The following is a 17,956-nucleotide window of genomic DNA, read 5'->3' on the forward strand; positions in this document are numbered from 1 at the left end:
CCTTTTCCCCCCAGAGTGGATTCGCATTAAGATTGTCAAAGATTTGGACGCCAGTAGGGAGCCACCACTCGAGCCGTTCACTTTGTTTCGCTTGGTTTACCTGCAGAGCCAAAAGAAAAAACGCTCGGGGAGCCATTTGGAAGATTTTAGGCGGCGATTTATCGCTCAGCTCCTGAGTGGGTGCCACCGATACCGATACTTTAGGCCCAGAGATAGCAGTCTATTCCGCCGGCTCACCATCGAGTTAATTTGAATGTGAAGGCTGTAAAAGAAAGAAAAGGTTGTTCAATGTCACCGGGGCTTTGCTCGTCTATCCGCCATGCGATTCCAATTTCGCGATAGTGCACGGAATAAATGGATGTAGGGATGGGAATAGGAATAGGACTCCTATTCCCAGATCCCACCTACATGCATATGCCACAGCTCGACTGCCTCCTTATCGACATGGACAACAATGGCAGCGGCACTAATAAATTCTGGCATTAGCCCTCGTTTCCAAAAAGGAGGGCGTGGTACTCAAACCCGGGTATATTACTTGACATCAGGGGAGTGCTTTGTCGAGCCGTAAAAATTGTGTTGCCTACTTGACGGGGCAGTTTTAGGAACCCACCCTAATACAGTCAAACTTCTTTGTTGCACGCCACTATTTTTAAAGAGCAAATTTTTAACGCTACTCTATGTCTTTATGAGTTAAGGATTTTGAGTTTAATTTCAAGAGCTTGCAAATACAGATTTGCAATCTTTCTAAGGAAAATATATAGACAATCCTTGGGTTTTTATATTTATTATAATATTCCAAATTAACAATGGTCAATTAAATTTTAAATAAAAGAAAATATTGAAGACATTCAATAAAATAAATAAAGTGTAAGTTAATTTTCAGAATAAGCAAGCTTATAGACTAAATTTCTCAAACTGCATCAAGTATCAACAAAAAATCGATTTACTGAAGTTTAAACTTTAGAGGCGAGATCACATTTAATTTAAGCGCCGAGCTAAAAAAGTTTTTGAGTCGCACAAAAATTCAATTTGTAAAAGTTCGAGCCCAAGAAGTTGGCCTGTAGTTTTTTCTCATTTCCCTAAGCTTTTTGGGTGCCAGTTGGCAGGCAATTTCAATAAACACATCGCCTCGTCTCGGAAGTTTTAATAATTCAATAGGCAACAATGCGACATGGAAAATCGCTTCATATAATTACGGCCCGCATAAAAATTCAACAAATGGCCGGCGGCAGGCACTTTATTGAATGTCAGCTCAGCAGAAATTGCCTATTCGCTGTTCTTGACTTCAATTTAAATTCAAAGACTGTTATTGCAGCTGTCACAGATACGAATACATGCCAAACATGTGGCCATTGGGTCGGGTATGTGGCTGAATCTGAAATTTAATGTTGTGATTTGGTGTAATTCGATGCTGCAGTGGGTCTGCGATCCGAATCAATTTCAATTGTTCAAACGAAGCGCCATTAGGTTGCACAGAATTAATTTTTTGGGCCACCGAGAGAGGACCCCAGGGTACTGGAAATTGAAATACTCTGTACTGTACACTACTTTATGAAATTCATGTGAAAATGAACAACTAACCGAGTTTACGCCATCATGCTGGGCACGATTTTCCGACCGCTTTTCCTTGAAACCAACTCCGCGTCCAAGTGGGCATACCCGCATATAAATGCCGGACAGGCGTTTGCTTAACTTTCATGAGGCCATTCAATGACTTAACAATTTCCATTTCGGTGCCCTTTCCAGCCACGCACGCACACAACAGCCAGCTAACTGAAAAGGGTCAAAAGGTTTTTCACACATATACAAATTGCTGGCCTGGTCGAAAGCATTTTGCATAGAGGCCAGACTTGGCTTTTGGCCAGCTTTTACCCAGCTTTCACCAGCAACCTTAAAGGTTGCCTCAATTAAATTTCTCGGCCCAGACACAAAAAATAAACAGAAAATCCCCAGGAAGCTGCAGGGCACCGCCCACTTGTTCATATGAATTTCTGCTACACGGGGAAAATAAAAGCGATGAGATCGTTCTAAAAAATTATGATATTATATATATTGTTTTCCAGTTCCATTTAAAATTTTAAAGTTCAAAATTGTTATTTTATAACCAAAATTTTTTAGTTAAAATGAAATTTTTGATATCAGATAACACTTCAATCAATTTAACTATCGATTCGAGAGTTTAAATTTAAAATTAAATCATTTTAATTAACTTTTTTCTTTATGAGAGTAAAGGCTTTTACAAGTGTCATTATAAATTTAACCTTAATTCGACTTTAGTAGAGCGATAGTTCGGATTTTATCAAAAATATTTCTCATCCATTTTTCCGCGCAGTGCACACATATTTTTCGAGTTTCTCATTTGGTTGCCCTGTTTTTATGCCAGCTCCCTAGCCCCGTGCTCGCATTTTGACTTACTGCACATCAACAGCCTCATCAGGCGTGCGAGTAAGTGAAAAAAATGTTTGCGTTTTTAGCCAGTGTGCGAGTGAGAAATATGCCAGCAAATTGTGCTAAAACAGCTAAACAAAAAGCGAAAAAAAGAGACGCTGCTTCTGCGGTTTCTGCCGGCTCTGCAATGTGGCTAAAGAAAACATAAACCATAAACGTGTCAGACTCGGCTCAACTTCTGGTTCAGGTTCTGGTTCTGGACCGTGTTTTCCGAGGGGCAGGAGTTCAAGATAAGCCAACGACAGCAGGCAGTTGAATTTATGGCATACGCGACCCGGAAATGAGTAACCAGAATGTGGTAGGAGGCGGTATTTAGCAGACCTTCGTCCTTCGTCCTGTTCCGCTCGATAAGCTGCAGACCATATCCAGTTTAACTCCCAGTCTGATGATGACAGGTGACAATCAAGAAACGACAGCACAAACGTAACTAAGTTACAAATGATGCAGACCTGCTGAAAAGAGCACAAATTTGTAAATTAAGCCCAGCTTTTAAGACTCAAATTAAGGTTTTGTGCACATAACTGTGCTTCACCACCTGGTAGAGGATATTTTGAGGGCTCCAGAACATAGAGAATGCATTAAATAAAGGAACATTCAAAGGGCTACTCATGTCACAATACCCTTATAATCCTTTTGCAAAAATGAAATTCATACTGATTGTCAATAACAATTAGGTTCACACAAAACAAATTCTGTAGGGATTTAATTAAATTATCAACTTGCAAAGGCTTTTAAACCTTAATTTTTGTGGAATGTAAAACATTTTAGCATTACTTAAAGCTAATTTAAAGCTACCTTACCTGATGGATAAAAATTATTTTATTAATATGAAATTTGTGGTAAAATAAAATGAAAATTATTAAACATTATTGAAATTGAAATTAATAATTTGGAACCTACTAAATGAATAACTAAAAGCAGGTTATAAAAGTAAATAGGCTTCCCAAACCCAACATTTTTTACTGATTGCATTGCATTCTATATAAAGCAGGTACCTTATTCCCAATTCTCTGGCCATGATTGTTCACCTTCAATCTCAATCGCTTGGATTGCTTGAGCCGAAATTAGTTCCGGCTAAATGGGGCTTTCTGAGTGGGGAGTGCCAATGACAGATGTGCAATGCTCCCAGGACTTTAATGCTGCGAGGACTTCGTAGCCAGTGCAATCTAAAAGAGGGAGACACAGTCGCCGGCTGTTTGCATTAAGTGCGGAGCTTAGCAATCAACTCGCGCCGACAGGAGCCAGGGGTCCTGAATAATGCGCCGCACAGTTGTTGACTTCCTCTGTCAAATTCCGTTGACAAAGGCAGCATCCACTTAGTCATCCCACTCTACTCCGGATGGAGTTCAAGTGCCTAGTGGTCGCCCGCTTGACTTCCTGCCAGCCCTGGCACTCGAAATGTAATTTAATTTGTTTATTTGTGCGGCACTCCCTCCTTCCAGAGACCTCCTTTTCGGAGTCCTCGCCCTCGCCCTCGTCCTCGTCCTTTGGCTGGCGTGTCTGCTTGCCAATTAATTGGGCACCTTTTGGAGCAGAGAGCAGCAGGTGAGTCCTTCCCGATTCCGAGGCAGCCCAAAAAATCCTCTAATTAATGTGTTTGTTTAGCTTTTGTACCGCGCGGGAAATTTGCTTAACTCGGTTACCTGTGGATGCGAAAGTCAACATTTTAATTGAATGAAATTTATAGCTTGCGCTGCCAGCGATTCAATTACAATAGCTTCATTAGACTGGCGAAAAGTTTTGTCAAAAGTAAATAAGCTCTTCTCACAAAAAATAAATTTAAATAAATGTTAAGATCAGAACTTGGTCTTTAAATTATAATATTATAAATAAAACCCTTAGGAAAGGTTTTTTCTTTATACAACCAAATATAAAATTACTTCATTTTGGGTGTTTTAAGCGATAATAAAAATTATCATATATAAAACTATTTTATTTTATTTGAAGTTAAAGACTGAATATCTTATTTAAATAAAATTGGTCAGAAAACACTTCAAGTGTTTGTGCCAAATAAGAAGTGGTTACATCGTAACTTTAACTTAAGTTTATCCTGATTGCATTGTGTTCACCAGCCTCTCTATCTCTTTTGTAGACAGCTTGGCAGCCCGGCGGCGAGTCCTTGCCAAGGACATGAAAATGCGCTTCATTAATTTGGCTGGCAGTCGCGGACTGTCTGAAGAGGAAAATCAGCAGCAGCAGCAGCAGGAGGAACAGGAGCAGGAACTGCGGCAGAAATTGGAACAGGAACAGGAACAGGAACTGGAAGCCGCGTCAGCTGCAGCGACACAGCACTGAGTTGCAGACACGGTCGTCATGGTGGAGGACACTGAGTCGCCGGAAGCGGAGGGAGGGGCAGTCCCCCTGTTGGCGCTCCTCCGCGGAGATGGGCTCAATCGGACGCAGATGCAGACGCAAATGCAGACACGGCCGCCATTGCCATTCTTTGGCAGCTACAACATCTCCGAGGACGTCTACTTCTACTTCAATGGTTTGCCCACAAGCACGGAGCTGGCAAGTGGAGTTCTGAACGCCACCAGCACCTTGAGTCCCCTGGCAACGGCAACCACCACGCCAGAGCCAGATCTCTCGGAGTTTCTGGAGGCCCTGCCCAACGACCGAGTGGGTCTGCTGGCCTTCCTCTTCCTGTTCTCGTTTGCCACCGTGTTTGGCAACTCCCTGGTCATACTGGCCGTCATCCGGGAGCGGTACTTGCACACGGCCACCAACTATTTCATCACCAGTCTGGCGGTGGCCGACTGCCTGGTGGGTCTGGTGGTCATGCCCTTCTCGGCGCTCTACGAGGTGCTCGAGAACACCTGGTTCTTTGGCACGGACTGGTGCGATATCTGGAGGTCGCTGGACGTGCTCTTCAGCACCGCCTCCATACTGAATCTCTGTGTCATATCGCTGGACCGTTACTGGGCCATAACGGATCCCTTTAGTTATCCCATGCGGATGACTGTGAAGCGGGCTGCGGGACTGATAGCCGCCGTGTGGATCTGCTCGAGTGCCATCAGTTTTCCGGCCATCGTCTGGTGGCGCGCGGCAAGGGATGGCGAAATGCCGGCCTACAAATGCACATTCACCGAGCATCTGGGCTACCTGGTCTTCTCCTCGACGATATCCTTCTACCTGCCACTGCTGGTGATGGTCTTCACCTACTGCCGCATTTACCGGGCAGCCGTGATCCAGACGCGATCGCTGAAGATCGGCACCAAGCAGGTGCTGATGGCCTCCGGCGAACTGCAGCTCACATTGCGTATACATCGTGGTGGCACCACCCGCGATCAGGCGAATCAGGTTTCGGGCAGCGGTGGAGGGGGAGGTGGGGTTGGCGCAGGAGGAGCAGGAGGTGGTGGTGGGGGCGGAGGCTCTCTGAGCCACTCCCACTCGCATTCGCACCACCACCACCACAATCATGCAGGCGGCACGACCACATCCACGCCCGAGGAGCCCGACGATGAGCCACTATCCGCTCTGCATAACAACGGGTTGGCCCGCCACCGGCACATGGGCAAGAACTTCTCGCTGTCCAGGAAACTGGCCAAGTTCGCCAAGGAGAAGAAGGCGGCCAAGACACTGGGCATCGTGATGGGCGTGTTCATCATCTGCTGGCTGCCCTTTTTCGTGGTGAATCTACTGTCCGGCTTTTGCATAGAGTGCATCGAGCACGAGGAGATCGTGTCGGCGATAGTCACCTGGCTCGGCTGGATCAACTCCTGCATGAATCCTGTGATCTACGCCTGCTGGAGCAGGGACTTCCGCAGGTGAGGACTAGTGGTTTTTGCAGATCATTTAAGCTTGGCATTCATAGCATAAAAAACGTAAGAGAAATTTCTCAAATTACGAATCAAAAGTTACAAAATCTTGTAATTATTGTTTATGCTCATTTCTGATTTTTTTCACTGAGCTTTTCAATTTTGTAAGCCATTGCTTTAAGAATTTAAGATTAGCTACGCAGCTTTTAGAATGATTATTTTAAAATGTCAATAATTAATTAATTCATGTTTATTTATATTTTATTGTTTGATTCAAACAAAAACAAAACTCAAATGAAATAGATAAGCCCATTTCTATCTTTTTTCCCAAGGAAAACAATTATTTCGATAATTTTTATTGTATTATTTGGTGTCTTAGTTAATTTTATAAAGATTTGTTATAGCATTTTATATAATTAAAATTGTTTTCTATTAATTGTGTATTTTACTAAAAACGAAATAGATAAGACCATTACTATCTTTTTCCCAGGGATAACAAATATTTTGTGCTCTTCAACTTTAAATTTAAGTTCTGTTTGCCATAACAACCGTATTTATTTTCCGTTTTCGTTTCGAAGAGCCCTTTCAAAGCCCCATAAAGTACACCCCTTGTAGGCTATTTTTATTTGGTTGCGTTTCTGTGGCTTTTGAATGCCGAGCTTAACCCCTTGCCGACCTGCTCCTAACTGGCTTCTCTTCCAGGGCCTTTGTGCGTCTGCTGTGCATGTGCTGTCCTCGCAAGATTCGCCGCAAGTACCAGCCCACGATGCGCTCCAAGTCGCAGGTGAGTGTCCCCGTTTCCGCATGCCTTTTGAAACCCCGACAGGCGATTCGATTTGATTCTCCTTCTCGTTTTTACGGTCTGCGAAACTTTCGCAGTATTTTCACATTTTCCTCCCAGCTGAGTTGTTGTTGCATCCACTCTTCTTTTTGGTGCGCAAACAAAAACTGGTTGATGGAAATCGCTTTCATGAATTACGCACAGCCGGCCGTCTCCACTTTTTGTATGCTCCAAAAACAGAACTCAACGAACGGCAAAATTAATTTACAAATTTAATGAACAAGAGCCAAAAAAACTGACATTTACCTCTCGAGGTGCCCCCATAGCCGAATTTCTGCCCTCGACTCGCGTTCACACATGGAAACCCCCTGACATCCGCTGCAAAACTCATCCTCATCCGCAGCCACTGACATCCTCACATTTTCGAATCCCTGCATAAATCATCCGGGGGGCGCATCATTCAACCTGTCGACCCTCGACCCTCTGCGTGATTTTAATGAATAATTTTCTAATGTTTAGCAACTCAGACTGCATCTGAGTGGGTTGCCGAGGTTTGGCCAGAAGGGGAGCATTGCACCCAGTTTTCGCGGACGGGGAGATAAGCTTACATTTTCGTCTATAGTAACTAAGTAATTACCCCAAAGTCATGTGTTGGGATTTGACATTTCAGTCGAACTTGTCTGAACTTTCGTCTGCATGTAAAGTCCTAATTGGAAACATTTAATTAAGCTTCCAATTAGTAAAAACTGTATTTTTGGAAAATTTCATTTTTATTAGCGAGATATAAACAATAGAAAAGTAGGTTAGTTCGGAAAGAAATTAGTTTGTTATTAATGTGGCTACAAGGCGTATGAGTAATATTTTTTATGAACCAAACATTTAAAATTGCGAAGTTCTTTTAAGCAATAACTTACATTTTTATAGGTATTAAAAAAAAATAAATTATTTATCTTACATTTTAAATAAAGAAAATATATGAAATAAATTACATATCTAATTGGGTCAGGCATAACTTAAGAAAAAACAAGAAAGAAAGCAAACTTCGGCAAGCCGAAGTTCATATACCCTTGCAGCTATTGCAAGAATTAAACATTTTTGAAAACATTAAAATTATGATTTACTTTCGTATATGTTTAAAAACTTTGAAGCTATGATGATTTGCAGCTCAATTATTTGATAGTTATTTTATATATTTTTATTATTTCTGAGGGAGCTATATGATATAGACGTCCGATTTTGATAAAATTTAAACCATAATTCTGAAATATTTAACCATTGCTATATGTCGAAGAACTACACAAAAAATTAAAAAACAGAAAAGTTATAATTTTTTTCATTTATTTTTCCGATTGTTCCTATGAGAGCTATATGATATAGTCGTCCGACTTTGATGAAATTTAAACCGTAAATCGGAAATATTTAACCATTACTAAATGTCGAAGAACTAAACAAAAAAATAAAAAACAGAAAAGTTATAATTTTTTTCATTTATTTTTCCGATTGTTCCTATGGGAGCTATATGCTATAGTCGTCCGATTTTGATGAAATTTAAACCGCAAATCGGAAATGTTTAACCATTACTAAATGTCGAAGAACTAAACAAAAAATTAAAAAACAGCAAAGTTATAATTTTTTTCATTTATTTTTCCGATTGTTCCTATGGGAGCTATATGCTATAGTCGTCCGATCCGGCTCGTTCCGACTTATATACTACCTGCAATAGAAAGACAACTTTTGGGAAAGTTTCATGCAGATAGCTTTAAAACTGAGAGACTAGTTTGCATATAAACGGACGGACAGACGGACAGACTGACAGACGGACAGACGGACGGACAGACGGACAGACGGACATGGCTAGATCGACTCGCCTAGTGATGCTGATCAAGAATATATATACTTTATAGGGTCGGAGATGTCTCCTTCACTGCGTTGCAAACTTCTGACTGAAATTATAATACCCTCTGCAAGGGTATAATAAAACATAATCTTTCCTTGAAATTTTAAGCTACAAATAAACAAGTTCGACAGAGATGCAAATTAGTTTCCAGGCTATCAAAAACTCTTAAAGTGTCAGTTATTAGAAAATGAGGCCTGTCTGAAAAAAAGCTCATGTCATCACAGCATTAAAACCATCGCAGTCGTTACCGCGGACCCTATATTATTCCCTTATATATATAGTAGTACCGCCTTGTCTGGCGAATCGAGCTGATTGTGATTCCGGCGGCGTTCTTGATTTTGCAGAGATTCGCGACGCGGCGATGTTACTCGACCTGCTCGCTGCACGGCATTCAGCACGTGCGGCACAACTCCTGCGAGCAGACTTACATATAGTTTAGCGTATATTTATTTCACAATGATTACGCCCCCTTGCGCCCTGCGTCTCTGTCCGCAAGTCAATGGCAAGGTAAGCGACTTGTGACTTTGTGTCCTCCGACTATCTGTTCTCCGTTCTCTGTTCACTGCTCACTGTTCTCTGTCTGTGTCCTCCAAAGTCACCCACATGAAGAACTGGGGGCTAAACACGAGCATCCTGTCTCCGTTCCTTGGTTCCTGCATCTGTTACTGTCGCTGTTCTCTGTTTGCTGTTGCCGTCTCTGTCTGTGACTGCGCCGTCTCACTCACTCCTGTTTGTTGATTCGGCCGTGGCATTGTTGCTTGTGTCCTCATTTCCTTTTGTATCCGGTGTTTTCCTGAAATCTTCGAAGATTTTATTATTTTCCTTTAATTGCTAAAAAGTATGCTATAAAAAATCATGTTTCTAGCTTAAATTCTCTTCAAACCCGGTAATTGTTATATATTTTACCGGCTTTTAATTATGCAAATATAAATATTATAAAATAAAATACTTTACATGCGATTCTTTCTTATACAGTAACTTAAAATTAAAAACCATCGGATTTAAATTAAGAGTATAAAATTTGAAACAATTTGTTTTATAATACATAATATATGGTTGTGTTCTTTAACATATATTTTTTAATAAATAATGTATTTTATTTTCTAATAATAAATTCAGCTACCAAACGTCACCTATTTAAGCCTTCAGAGATTTCAGGAACAATCCCTTCTTATATGTGTTCTTGGTTGGCTTACTTTGCTGCAAAAAGAGCACAAAGCGAACACAGACTCTGATTTAAGCACCTGTTGAATGTGTTGCACCTGTACACGTATACAAACAAAAACACAAACACACACACACACACAGACACTGGGACACAAAGAAAGATGTCCAGCAACGCAAAAAAAAATGTCCCCAGGCACCAACACCTGAGCCCCAGCTCCGTTTTGATGAATGTTTTTTTTTGTACGTTGTTGCAGACAAGCTGAATAAAATGAAAAGAGCACAAACAAAGAAAAGAAGAAAATCGAAAGTTTCCACAAAGTCTCGGGGCACACACACCAGCACACACACATACACACACTTTCGCACACTTGCAGGACTCAATGTCCTTTCATCGTTTTTGTCACCGTTTCCGTTGCTGTTTTTGCTCTTGTTGATGTTGTTCTTGTTACTGTTGCTGTCGCCACTCACAAAAGATTTTTCCAGTGTACACAATGGCGAAACAAGGAAAACCCGAAACACAAGCACCCGCACTCTCATAAAGTGTTTGTTGATCTTTTTATACCCGCTCCGGTCGAGGAAAATGGTGTATATATGATTCAGGAAAGCAGACGAAAAAGCCTAAATATAGACTGGATCAGACTTAATAGATACAATCACTTGGGTTTTAGGCTTGAAAGCTACATTAAAGTTCGTCACATGAATTAAAGAAGGAAACCAATCTACCAATAGCACAATTTAGTTTAATTGTTTGGCTTTACTACTGAATTTTTTCAATTGATTTCTTATGTTTGTTTATGCTTGCAAGAATGAAAAATGTTCACTCCTGAAAATTTGTTACATTTGCTGATTGGTTTTGAATAAAAGTGTATGTACAGGCTACAAAAAAAACTTCAAGTGTTCACAACAATTTAAACCCAGTTAAAGAATAGGTAACAATTTTTTAAACATTTAGAAGTAATGGTTCATATATCTGTATTTTTTTCGAGTAAAGTTGTGTGTAAAGTGTAAGAAGGTTTTTCTTTGGGTTTTATGGATGAGAAGGAAGGGTTGTACTTTATTAGTTTGCCGTTTTATTATTTTTGAATTTTTACTTGGCCGGACGTTTTCCGGACTTTCTCTTTGCACCATCTGAGTTTGAGTTTTTATTTTAGGCCCCTAGTTTCCGTCCACATCCAAAAAATATCTACAAAGAAGTCACGCACACAGGATACTTGAGAAATGTTATCAAGTGAACCATAAACATTTTTTGCACTTAAAAATTTCCAACTCAATTTTCGCCTCGGCGATAAGCGTACACATTCGCACATACCACATGTAATTGTATTGATGAAAATGTTATTTACAGCAATCAACAGTCAATATGTGTCTGGCCTTGGTGGGTGTGTGGGTGTGGGTGTTGGGGTGCCGATGTGTGTGTTCTTATGCCTTTTCCGTATCCGCCCCTTTCGGATTTTGGGGTTTTTCCTTTGCGATGTGTCTGTCATCATATCAATTACACCCAAGAGCATGCCAATTTATTTGCCAAGAGTTTCCACAGCCAATTGAAAGCGGCATTCGAAGAACGCGGATGTGAAGTTTTGAGCACGACTGAGTCCACACTTGAAACATTCAAAGCTGATATCCCTAAATTCTGGTTCAATAGGCAGGATTACCTAAAAGGTAACTTCAATAAAATGCCTTGCACTTTATGGCTTTGTTAGGTTCAGAAATAAAACTTCACAGGATTAAAAGCTTACTAACAAAGTTAAGAGATTGACGAAGGATAAAGTTTGTACATTTTATTAATTTTGTTGTCCGTTGCAAAGCATTATGTCAGAAGTCTATGAAGCGACTATAAATAAGGAAAGCTCTTAATTTAATGAAAAGTTTTGTATGATTTAATATAAAACAGGGTTTCAAAAAATTGTTGTACACAAGGGAACTGTGAAAAAGGTTCAGAATTAAACACTAGCCTCAAATCACAGAAGCTAAAGGAATAAAAAAGGATATTAAGTATACGACTAGCTGAACATATTAAAATTTGATTTGAATAAAGCACACATAAGTATTTATTAGTTAAAATATAAATTGAAATTAACGAACAGCACCCGTAATAAGAATGGAATGGATAACCAACATAAACCACTATTCCGAACTGCTTTATATTTAAGTCTTGTTCGTTCTATTGCAAATCAGTCGCTCAGGAAGGACTTGCCCCTAGGCCGACAAATGAGGCGACTTCCGGCAGCCGCAATTTGCCTGCTGCACGACAAATGGAAATGGACTCTGGTCAAATAAGGATATTGCAGACGTGTGGTCTGGCCCCTGCCCCAAAGGACTCGATTTCCGCCCTCAAAAGTCTGGGCATCACCAGCCGCACTGTTGGCCTTCTTTGTGCCACCTCAAGCACATTGCGGTCGGCCACAAGTTGCTGCTGTCTGTGCCACTTTGTCGTCCCTGTTCGACACTTTAAAATTAACTTCACAGGAGATCCATCTTTAAGCTTTAATGCCACCGCCCAGCCACACACTTTCAAATGCACACTCAACACGCTGATCAATTGCCGACCATTGCCTGTGGGTCGCCTGACATTTGGGCCTTCTGTGAGCGCCCACTCGGTGTCCTAATGAGCCGTAAAGGACACCCACCCATCCAAACACAAGAACCCAACCTGCCAGAGCCAATTTGCATACCATTTCGACTGGCATCTTTCTTGTGCGTGCACATGGGGAAAAATCGCAAAAAGGTCACCCGTTGAGTACTTTACATATCGAGAATTATTTTATTTATGGCGTAACATAGCGACATTTTGAATGTCATAAGTTGAAATTTTATTATTCCGACTTTCCTTAGTCAAATTTTCAGGTTACTTGTTTCTAACTTTGATTTATATTTTACACATTTTCTTGAAAATATTATTCATTAAGATTCGGCATACAGTTATCACAAGAAATCTATCTATTTACCTAAGATATTCAAACATTACAGTCTTTTTTAATACAGGACCTCTTTTATTTAAACCTTCTATGTTTAATTAACATTTTTATTTGATTACCATTGAAAATATATTAAGCTCCTTAAAATATAAAAGAAGCTGCAGTATATATTGGTGCTGATTTCTCCTCTGTGCACCTAAACGCACCAAGGTGTTTTGATTGAAAACGCCAGCTAGCCAGAACGAACCCATTCGCACACTAAAACACTACACACCCACACACAATCGCAGCTGAGGCTGCTTAGCATAAATTTGTGAGCTTGTAAAGCAGAAATTTGTGATTCTGACTGTTTGCAGAGGAAACCGTTGGCCAACCGGAGGCCAACTCCCACATCGGATCTGCTTCGATTCGGGGCTTTCGAGTAGCAAGGCGATAACTGCAGGCAAATAGCACGTACTTTAATCCATCCTTAATAAATATTTTGATCATTGTGGCTGCTAATGCTTTCTCTGCTGCTGCTGCTGCTGCTCCTGCTGCTATGTATAATCGCTGCTAATTGCATCAATTATTGGACGAGCCTTTGTGCCATTTATGAGAACAAAAGCCAAATTGAATTCGACAACAAAATTGTTTAACCGATTAATCAAACTGATTTCATACCACTGAACCGAACTGAGGCGAACTAAATGGAACAATAATCAGGGACCCCCGAAATACATCCCTAATATATTGAGTCGATAATGGCTCATTTCTCGGGCAGGACCAACATCAAAATGTAATTTACCACAAATGTTGCGCAAACATCAATTATCCCTAATTGACTGTAACCGTGAAATTAACGTTTATAATTATGTGACGGAGCCGTTGGAGCGGAAGTCCGAGTTCCAGTCCATGGCAATTCGTGTACGCAGCCATGTAACTTTTAATGTCCTTTCGCAGGATCCTAAAAAGAGGAAGAGAGGGTGGCATGCCAATCGGGATGCCAATTTTGTGACTGTCAGCCTGCAAGGTCACCGGTTAAGCAGCCAAGATAGCTTAGCCCTTGGCTAAACTTTGAGTTTGACCCAAGTCGGGGTCCCAGCACCCCGCAGAGGTTTATTGAGTGCCAGGCAATAAATTACCAAAAGAGGCGTGGCCGCGGCAAGTTCGTGCGTGAAAAAAGCCCTTTTGGAACTTCACGGTGTCATTGACCTTTGCACGGAATCACACGAAAGGTCTTCCATTCTGGGTGGCAAGCCCCTGGGCAGACTTGTGAGTCACTAAAACGTTATGATAAATATACTCAAATCGCTAATAGCTCTAGATTAGAGTTTTTTATGATATAACACAAAATGAAAATGGTAGAAAGTTTTTAAATCAAGGCAGGGAATAGCTTATTTTACCTGAAATTTACTATTATTTTATTACCACTTGCCAGTTCTTTAAGAAACATTTATAATTTCTATATATTATTTGTATATATATATTTTTAACTTTGCTGTATTTAAAATATTTGTATTAAACATAAGATTAGAATTTTTAATTAAATTAGTTTGTACAATTCTTTATACTTTTTATTTTTCATTATTTTTTTATGTCTTAACCAGATTAATCTTAGATAAAAATATAAGAACCGAATTGACAGTGGTTATTATTTGGCCAGCTCTCGACTTTGTCCCATTCCTGCGGTTATTTTTCGGGATCGCCGGGGGGCTATAAAAATTGCAAATTACCAAGTTGCCTGGGGCGTCTGCTAAGCGGGCCATCCGGTCTGGCTCTTCAATTATTTAAGCTAATTGCGGCCGCACTCCGAGGACCAGCAGACCACTCGTCGTATACGCAATGCAAATTGAACGCATTTGGCTATGGGATTTTGGAATTTTATACGACCTGAAGGAGGCGTCTGTAAGACAGTAATTGAATTGGCTAACCAAGGATGATGGGTTTTCTGGTAGGGACGAGGTAAAATTCAGTTAGGTGGAAGCTACTGCCCAAAAAAGCAAAGTCTATATACGTCCCTGGAATTTTCTCAAAAACACACACGCACACTCACAAGATTTTGTTAATGTTGTTGTTACTGCTATTATTATTTGCCCTCACACAAAAACCAAAAATAAAAAAGGAAACTGAAAATTCTTAAAAAAGAGATTGGAATTTTCAGCAACCGCTTTTCTTTTCCTATTTTCCGACTCTATTGTTGTTCTTAAGACTGATTGTTGTTGCTCTTTTCCTAGTTTTTCTCCCCCTTTTTATTGTTTTGTTGTTTTCAATCATGCATTTTGCTTTGACTTTTACTGCACCCAAAAAAAAAAGAAGGGAAAAGAAAAGAAGATCAAGGGAAATCTGCCAGCAAAGCCGCAACAGTTTTCATCTCTCTTGTTATTGTTGTTGTATGCGACGCCTTCCCAGTTTTTTTTCCACGCCCTGGTGTTGTTGTTATTGTTGCTCTGGCTGCTCATTGTTGTTGTTGTCGTTTCACTTTGTTGTTGCTTTGTTGCTGCGGCGGCTGCGTTGAAACGGCAATTTTGTTTACAGCCACACTTTTACCAGAAAAAAAATAAAAAAAAACTTATCCGGAAACACTGCCCGCAAATTGTATGCAAACACTCGAAACGAAATAAGACAGCAAAATGTTAATTAAATGCTTTTCTCTCGCCTCTCTACTTTCTATTTCTGCTCTTGGTGTTGTCTTTCATTTGACTTCTTTGAATTAAATTGTTTTGCTACCTATCTTTCAATGTTTTAATCTGTTGTAAAATCTTTTTTACTTTTAATATTTTTTCAATTATTATTAATATTCTATGTTTTTAATTTAATCGTTTTGTCATGTACGCATTTGCCTTGTGACTTTCCTTCTTAAATTTTAAATGTTCTTCTATTATTTTATTATATATTTTTTTAAAATTTGTTTTTGTTTTTTTCCTTGTCTTTTTTCTCTTATTTCACACAGTGCCACGTGGCCGCTGCAATGGTGGCAGCCTCCACCTCCTTTGGCTACCACTCGGTGAACCAGATCGACCGCACGCTCATGTGACGACAGCTGAGCAGTTGCAGCACCTGCAGCGGTGGCAGCAACTGCGGTGGCTCGCGATCAGCCCACCACCAGCACCACTCCTCCGGCACGGCCACGCCCTCCTCCTCGCAGCGATCCTGCACCAGATGCCAGAGCTTCCATCGCCACCACCACCGTTCCAGGCGCCGCAGCTCGGGGATGCAGTTGCGCGGCGATTACAGCTCCTCGACGGCGGTGAACAGTGCGCTGGCCAAGACGATTGTCACGATCAGTGCTCCTCCGGTGGCGGCTGCCTCGGCCAGTTCCCTGCACTTGGGAGCCGGAGCAGGCGGTCGACCCTCCTCGGTGTCCACCCTCACCATTGCCTCGGTGCCAGCAGGGGGGTCCATCAGTGGGGCCAACACCCCGCTGGCTCCCAGTTTGAAGGCCCTGACGCCAGGACCCTCCAACTCATCGGGTCACCATGTGTCCTTCATGCCCATGACGGGCATGAAACGTTTGCGCAGCTCCAACGCCTCGCTGGGATCTCCGAACGGGATTATCGGCGGTGCCGGAGTGGCGGACACCACCTCGGCACCCTCGCTCATCGACGCCGGCGAGGATCAGGCCCCGATGCGGAACCACCACAGGATCCTGGAGCAGTGCCAGAGTGGCCAGAGCCAGATCACCACACTGGGCGACGTGGAGGACGACGAGGAGGCCAGCGACAGCGAGAGCGAGAGCATCGGACTGGCCCTGGTGGAGACCACGCCCCAACTGGAGAGCCAGCCCATGGAGGCGTCGAGTTCCTCCAGCTCCTCGGTCAAGTAAACTCAGCACCAGAACCACAAAGCAAAGCCCAGACTTTATTTTTAAGATACAAACATATAGGTGTGTTTATCAGGGCAAGTCGCGGAAAACTTTGGACAGTTCTAAGCCATTTTGCTTAAAAGCTAAACAATTTATCATATTCTAACGTTTTCTTGTCCCAAATAAACTAATTTTTTTATAAGCTTCCTCTTATATATGTATAGCTTTTTTCTACAATCTAAACCTATTTAAGTTAAATGTAAAATAAAGAAGCTAAAAGTAATGTACCATACTTTTTTTCAACCCAACATATAAAAACCATCTCTATGTACTTTTTAGGCAAAATTGCTTAGACATGTCCATTGATTTGTTATATCTACCTATAAATCGACCCGCCCAAAGTGTGTACATAGCAATCTAGTCTCGCCTAGTCACTCATTAGCTTATCGATCGGTGATAGAACACTATGCAGCAAGCAACCCCTTCTAAATCGCCCCTTCTCTCTGCTTTTCAGTCACTGGCGGTGGTTGCATAGTGTGAATTAGTGTTACTGTTAGCTGTCATATCTTAGATCTTCCATTACGTAGATGTATTCTATTCTGTTCTGTTCTGTAAATGTCTCAAACACGTCTAGCAGTTGAATTGAAAGCTACGTCTTCAACCTGTCCAAGTACCTGACTCTCTCTCAAAAGCCAATACTAAACTGTATATAGCTTAACTTCACTCCTTCTATCTATCAAAACTAGCTTTCCGTTACTCGATACTTGTTCGTTTGTTATTTGTTATTAAGTGAAATTAACTCTACGGGTGCAATATGAATTTATACCAACTAAACATAGCCTCAGTAAGGACTCGAACAATCAGGCAAACAGGCTTCAAGACCAGTTCCCAAATGTAGGCGATTCAAGTACAAAATCACAGAAGGAGCTCTTGCAAATTATCAGATAATTATGCCCACCCTTCATTATGTTCTTTGAACTATAGCAATACATGTTACATAGAGTGAATGTTAAATGTGCTTCAGACAGCCAGAAAGTTGAAATTAATGAATTAATCCTTCAAAGGGTTCGCCCCATCCATTTGTGTATTATTACATGTATGCTTATGGATGGGTCAAGCTCATCCGATTCCGATTTTGCAATAATTAATGTGTGCAATTAGGATTGATTTCGCCGACCACAAAACAGGAAAATAAATTGAGAATAAGAA

General features: G+C 41.1%; 1 protein-coding gene across 1 annotated transcript; it reads left to right on the forward strand.

The window, feature by feature from the left end:
• The first annotated feature begins 4,761 nt into the window (after positions 1-4,761).
• On the forward strand, positions 4,762-17,238 carry LOC108148631 (dopamine receptor 2). The gene is given in 3 exon segments (XM_017275741.2): positions 4,762-6,215; positions 6,909-6,990; positions 15,896-17,238. Coding segments are annotated over 3 exon segments (2,409 nt in total). The 3' UTR covers positions 16,769-17,238.
• Positions 17,239-17,956: the final 718 nt, after the last annotated feature.

This window comes from Drosophila elegans, unplaced genomic scaffold, assembly GCF_018152505.1.
Source record: "Drosophila elegans isolate 14027-0461.03 unplaced genomic scaffold, ASM1815250v1 contig_476, whole genome shotgun sequence".
Taxonomy (NCBI): Eukaryota; Metazoa; Arthropoda; class Insecta; order Diptera; family Drosophilidae; genus Drosophila; species Drosophila elegans.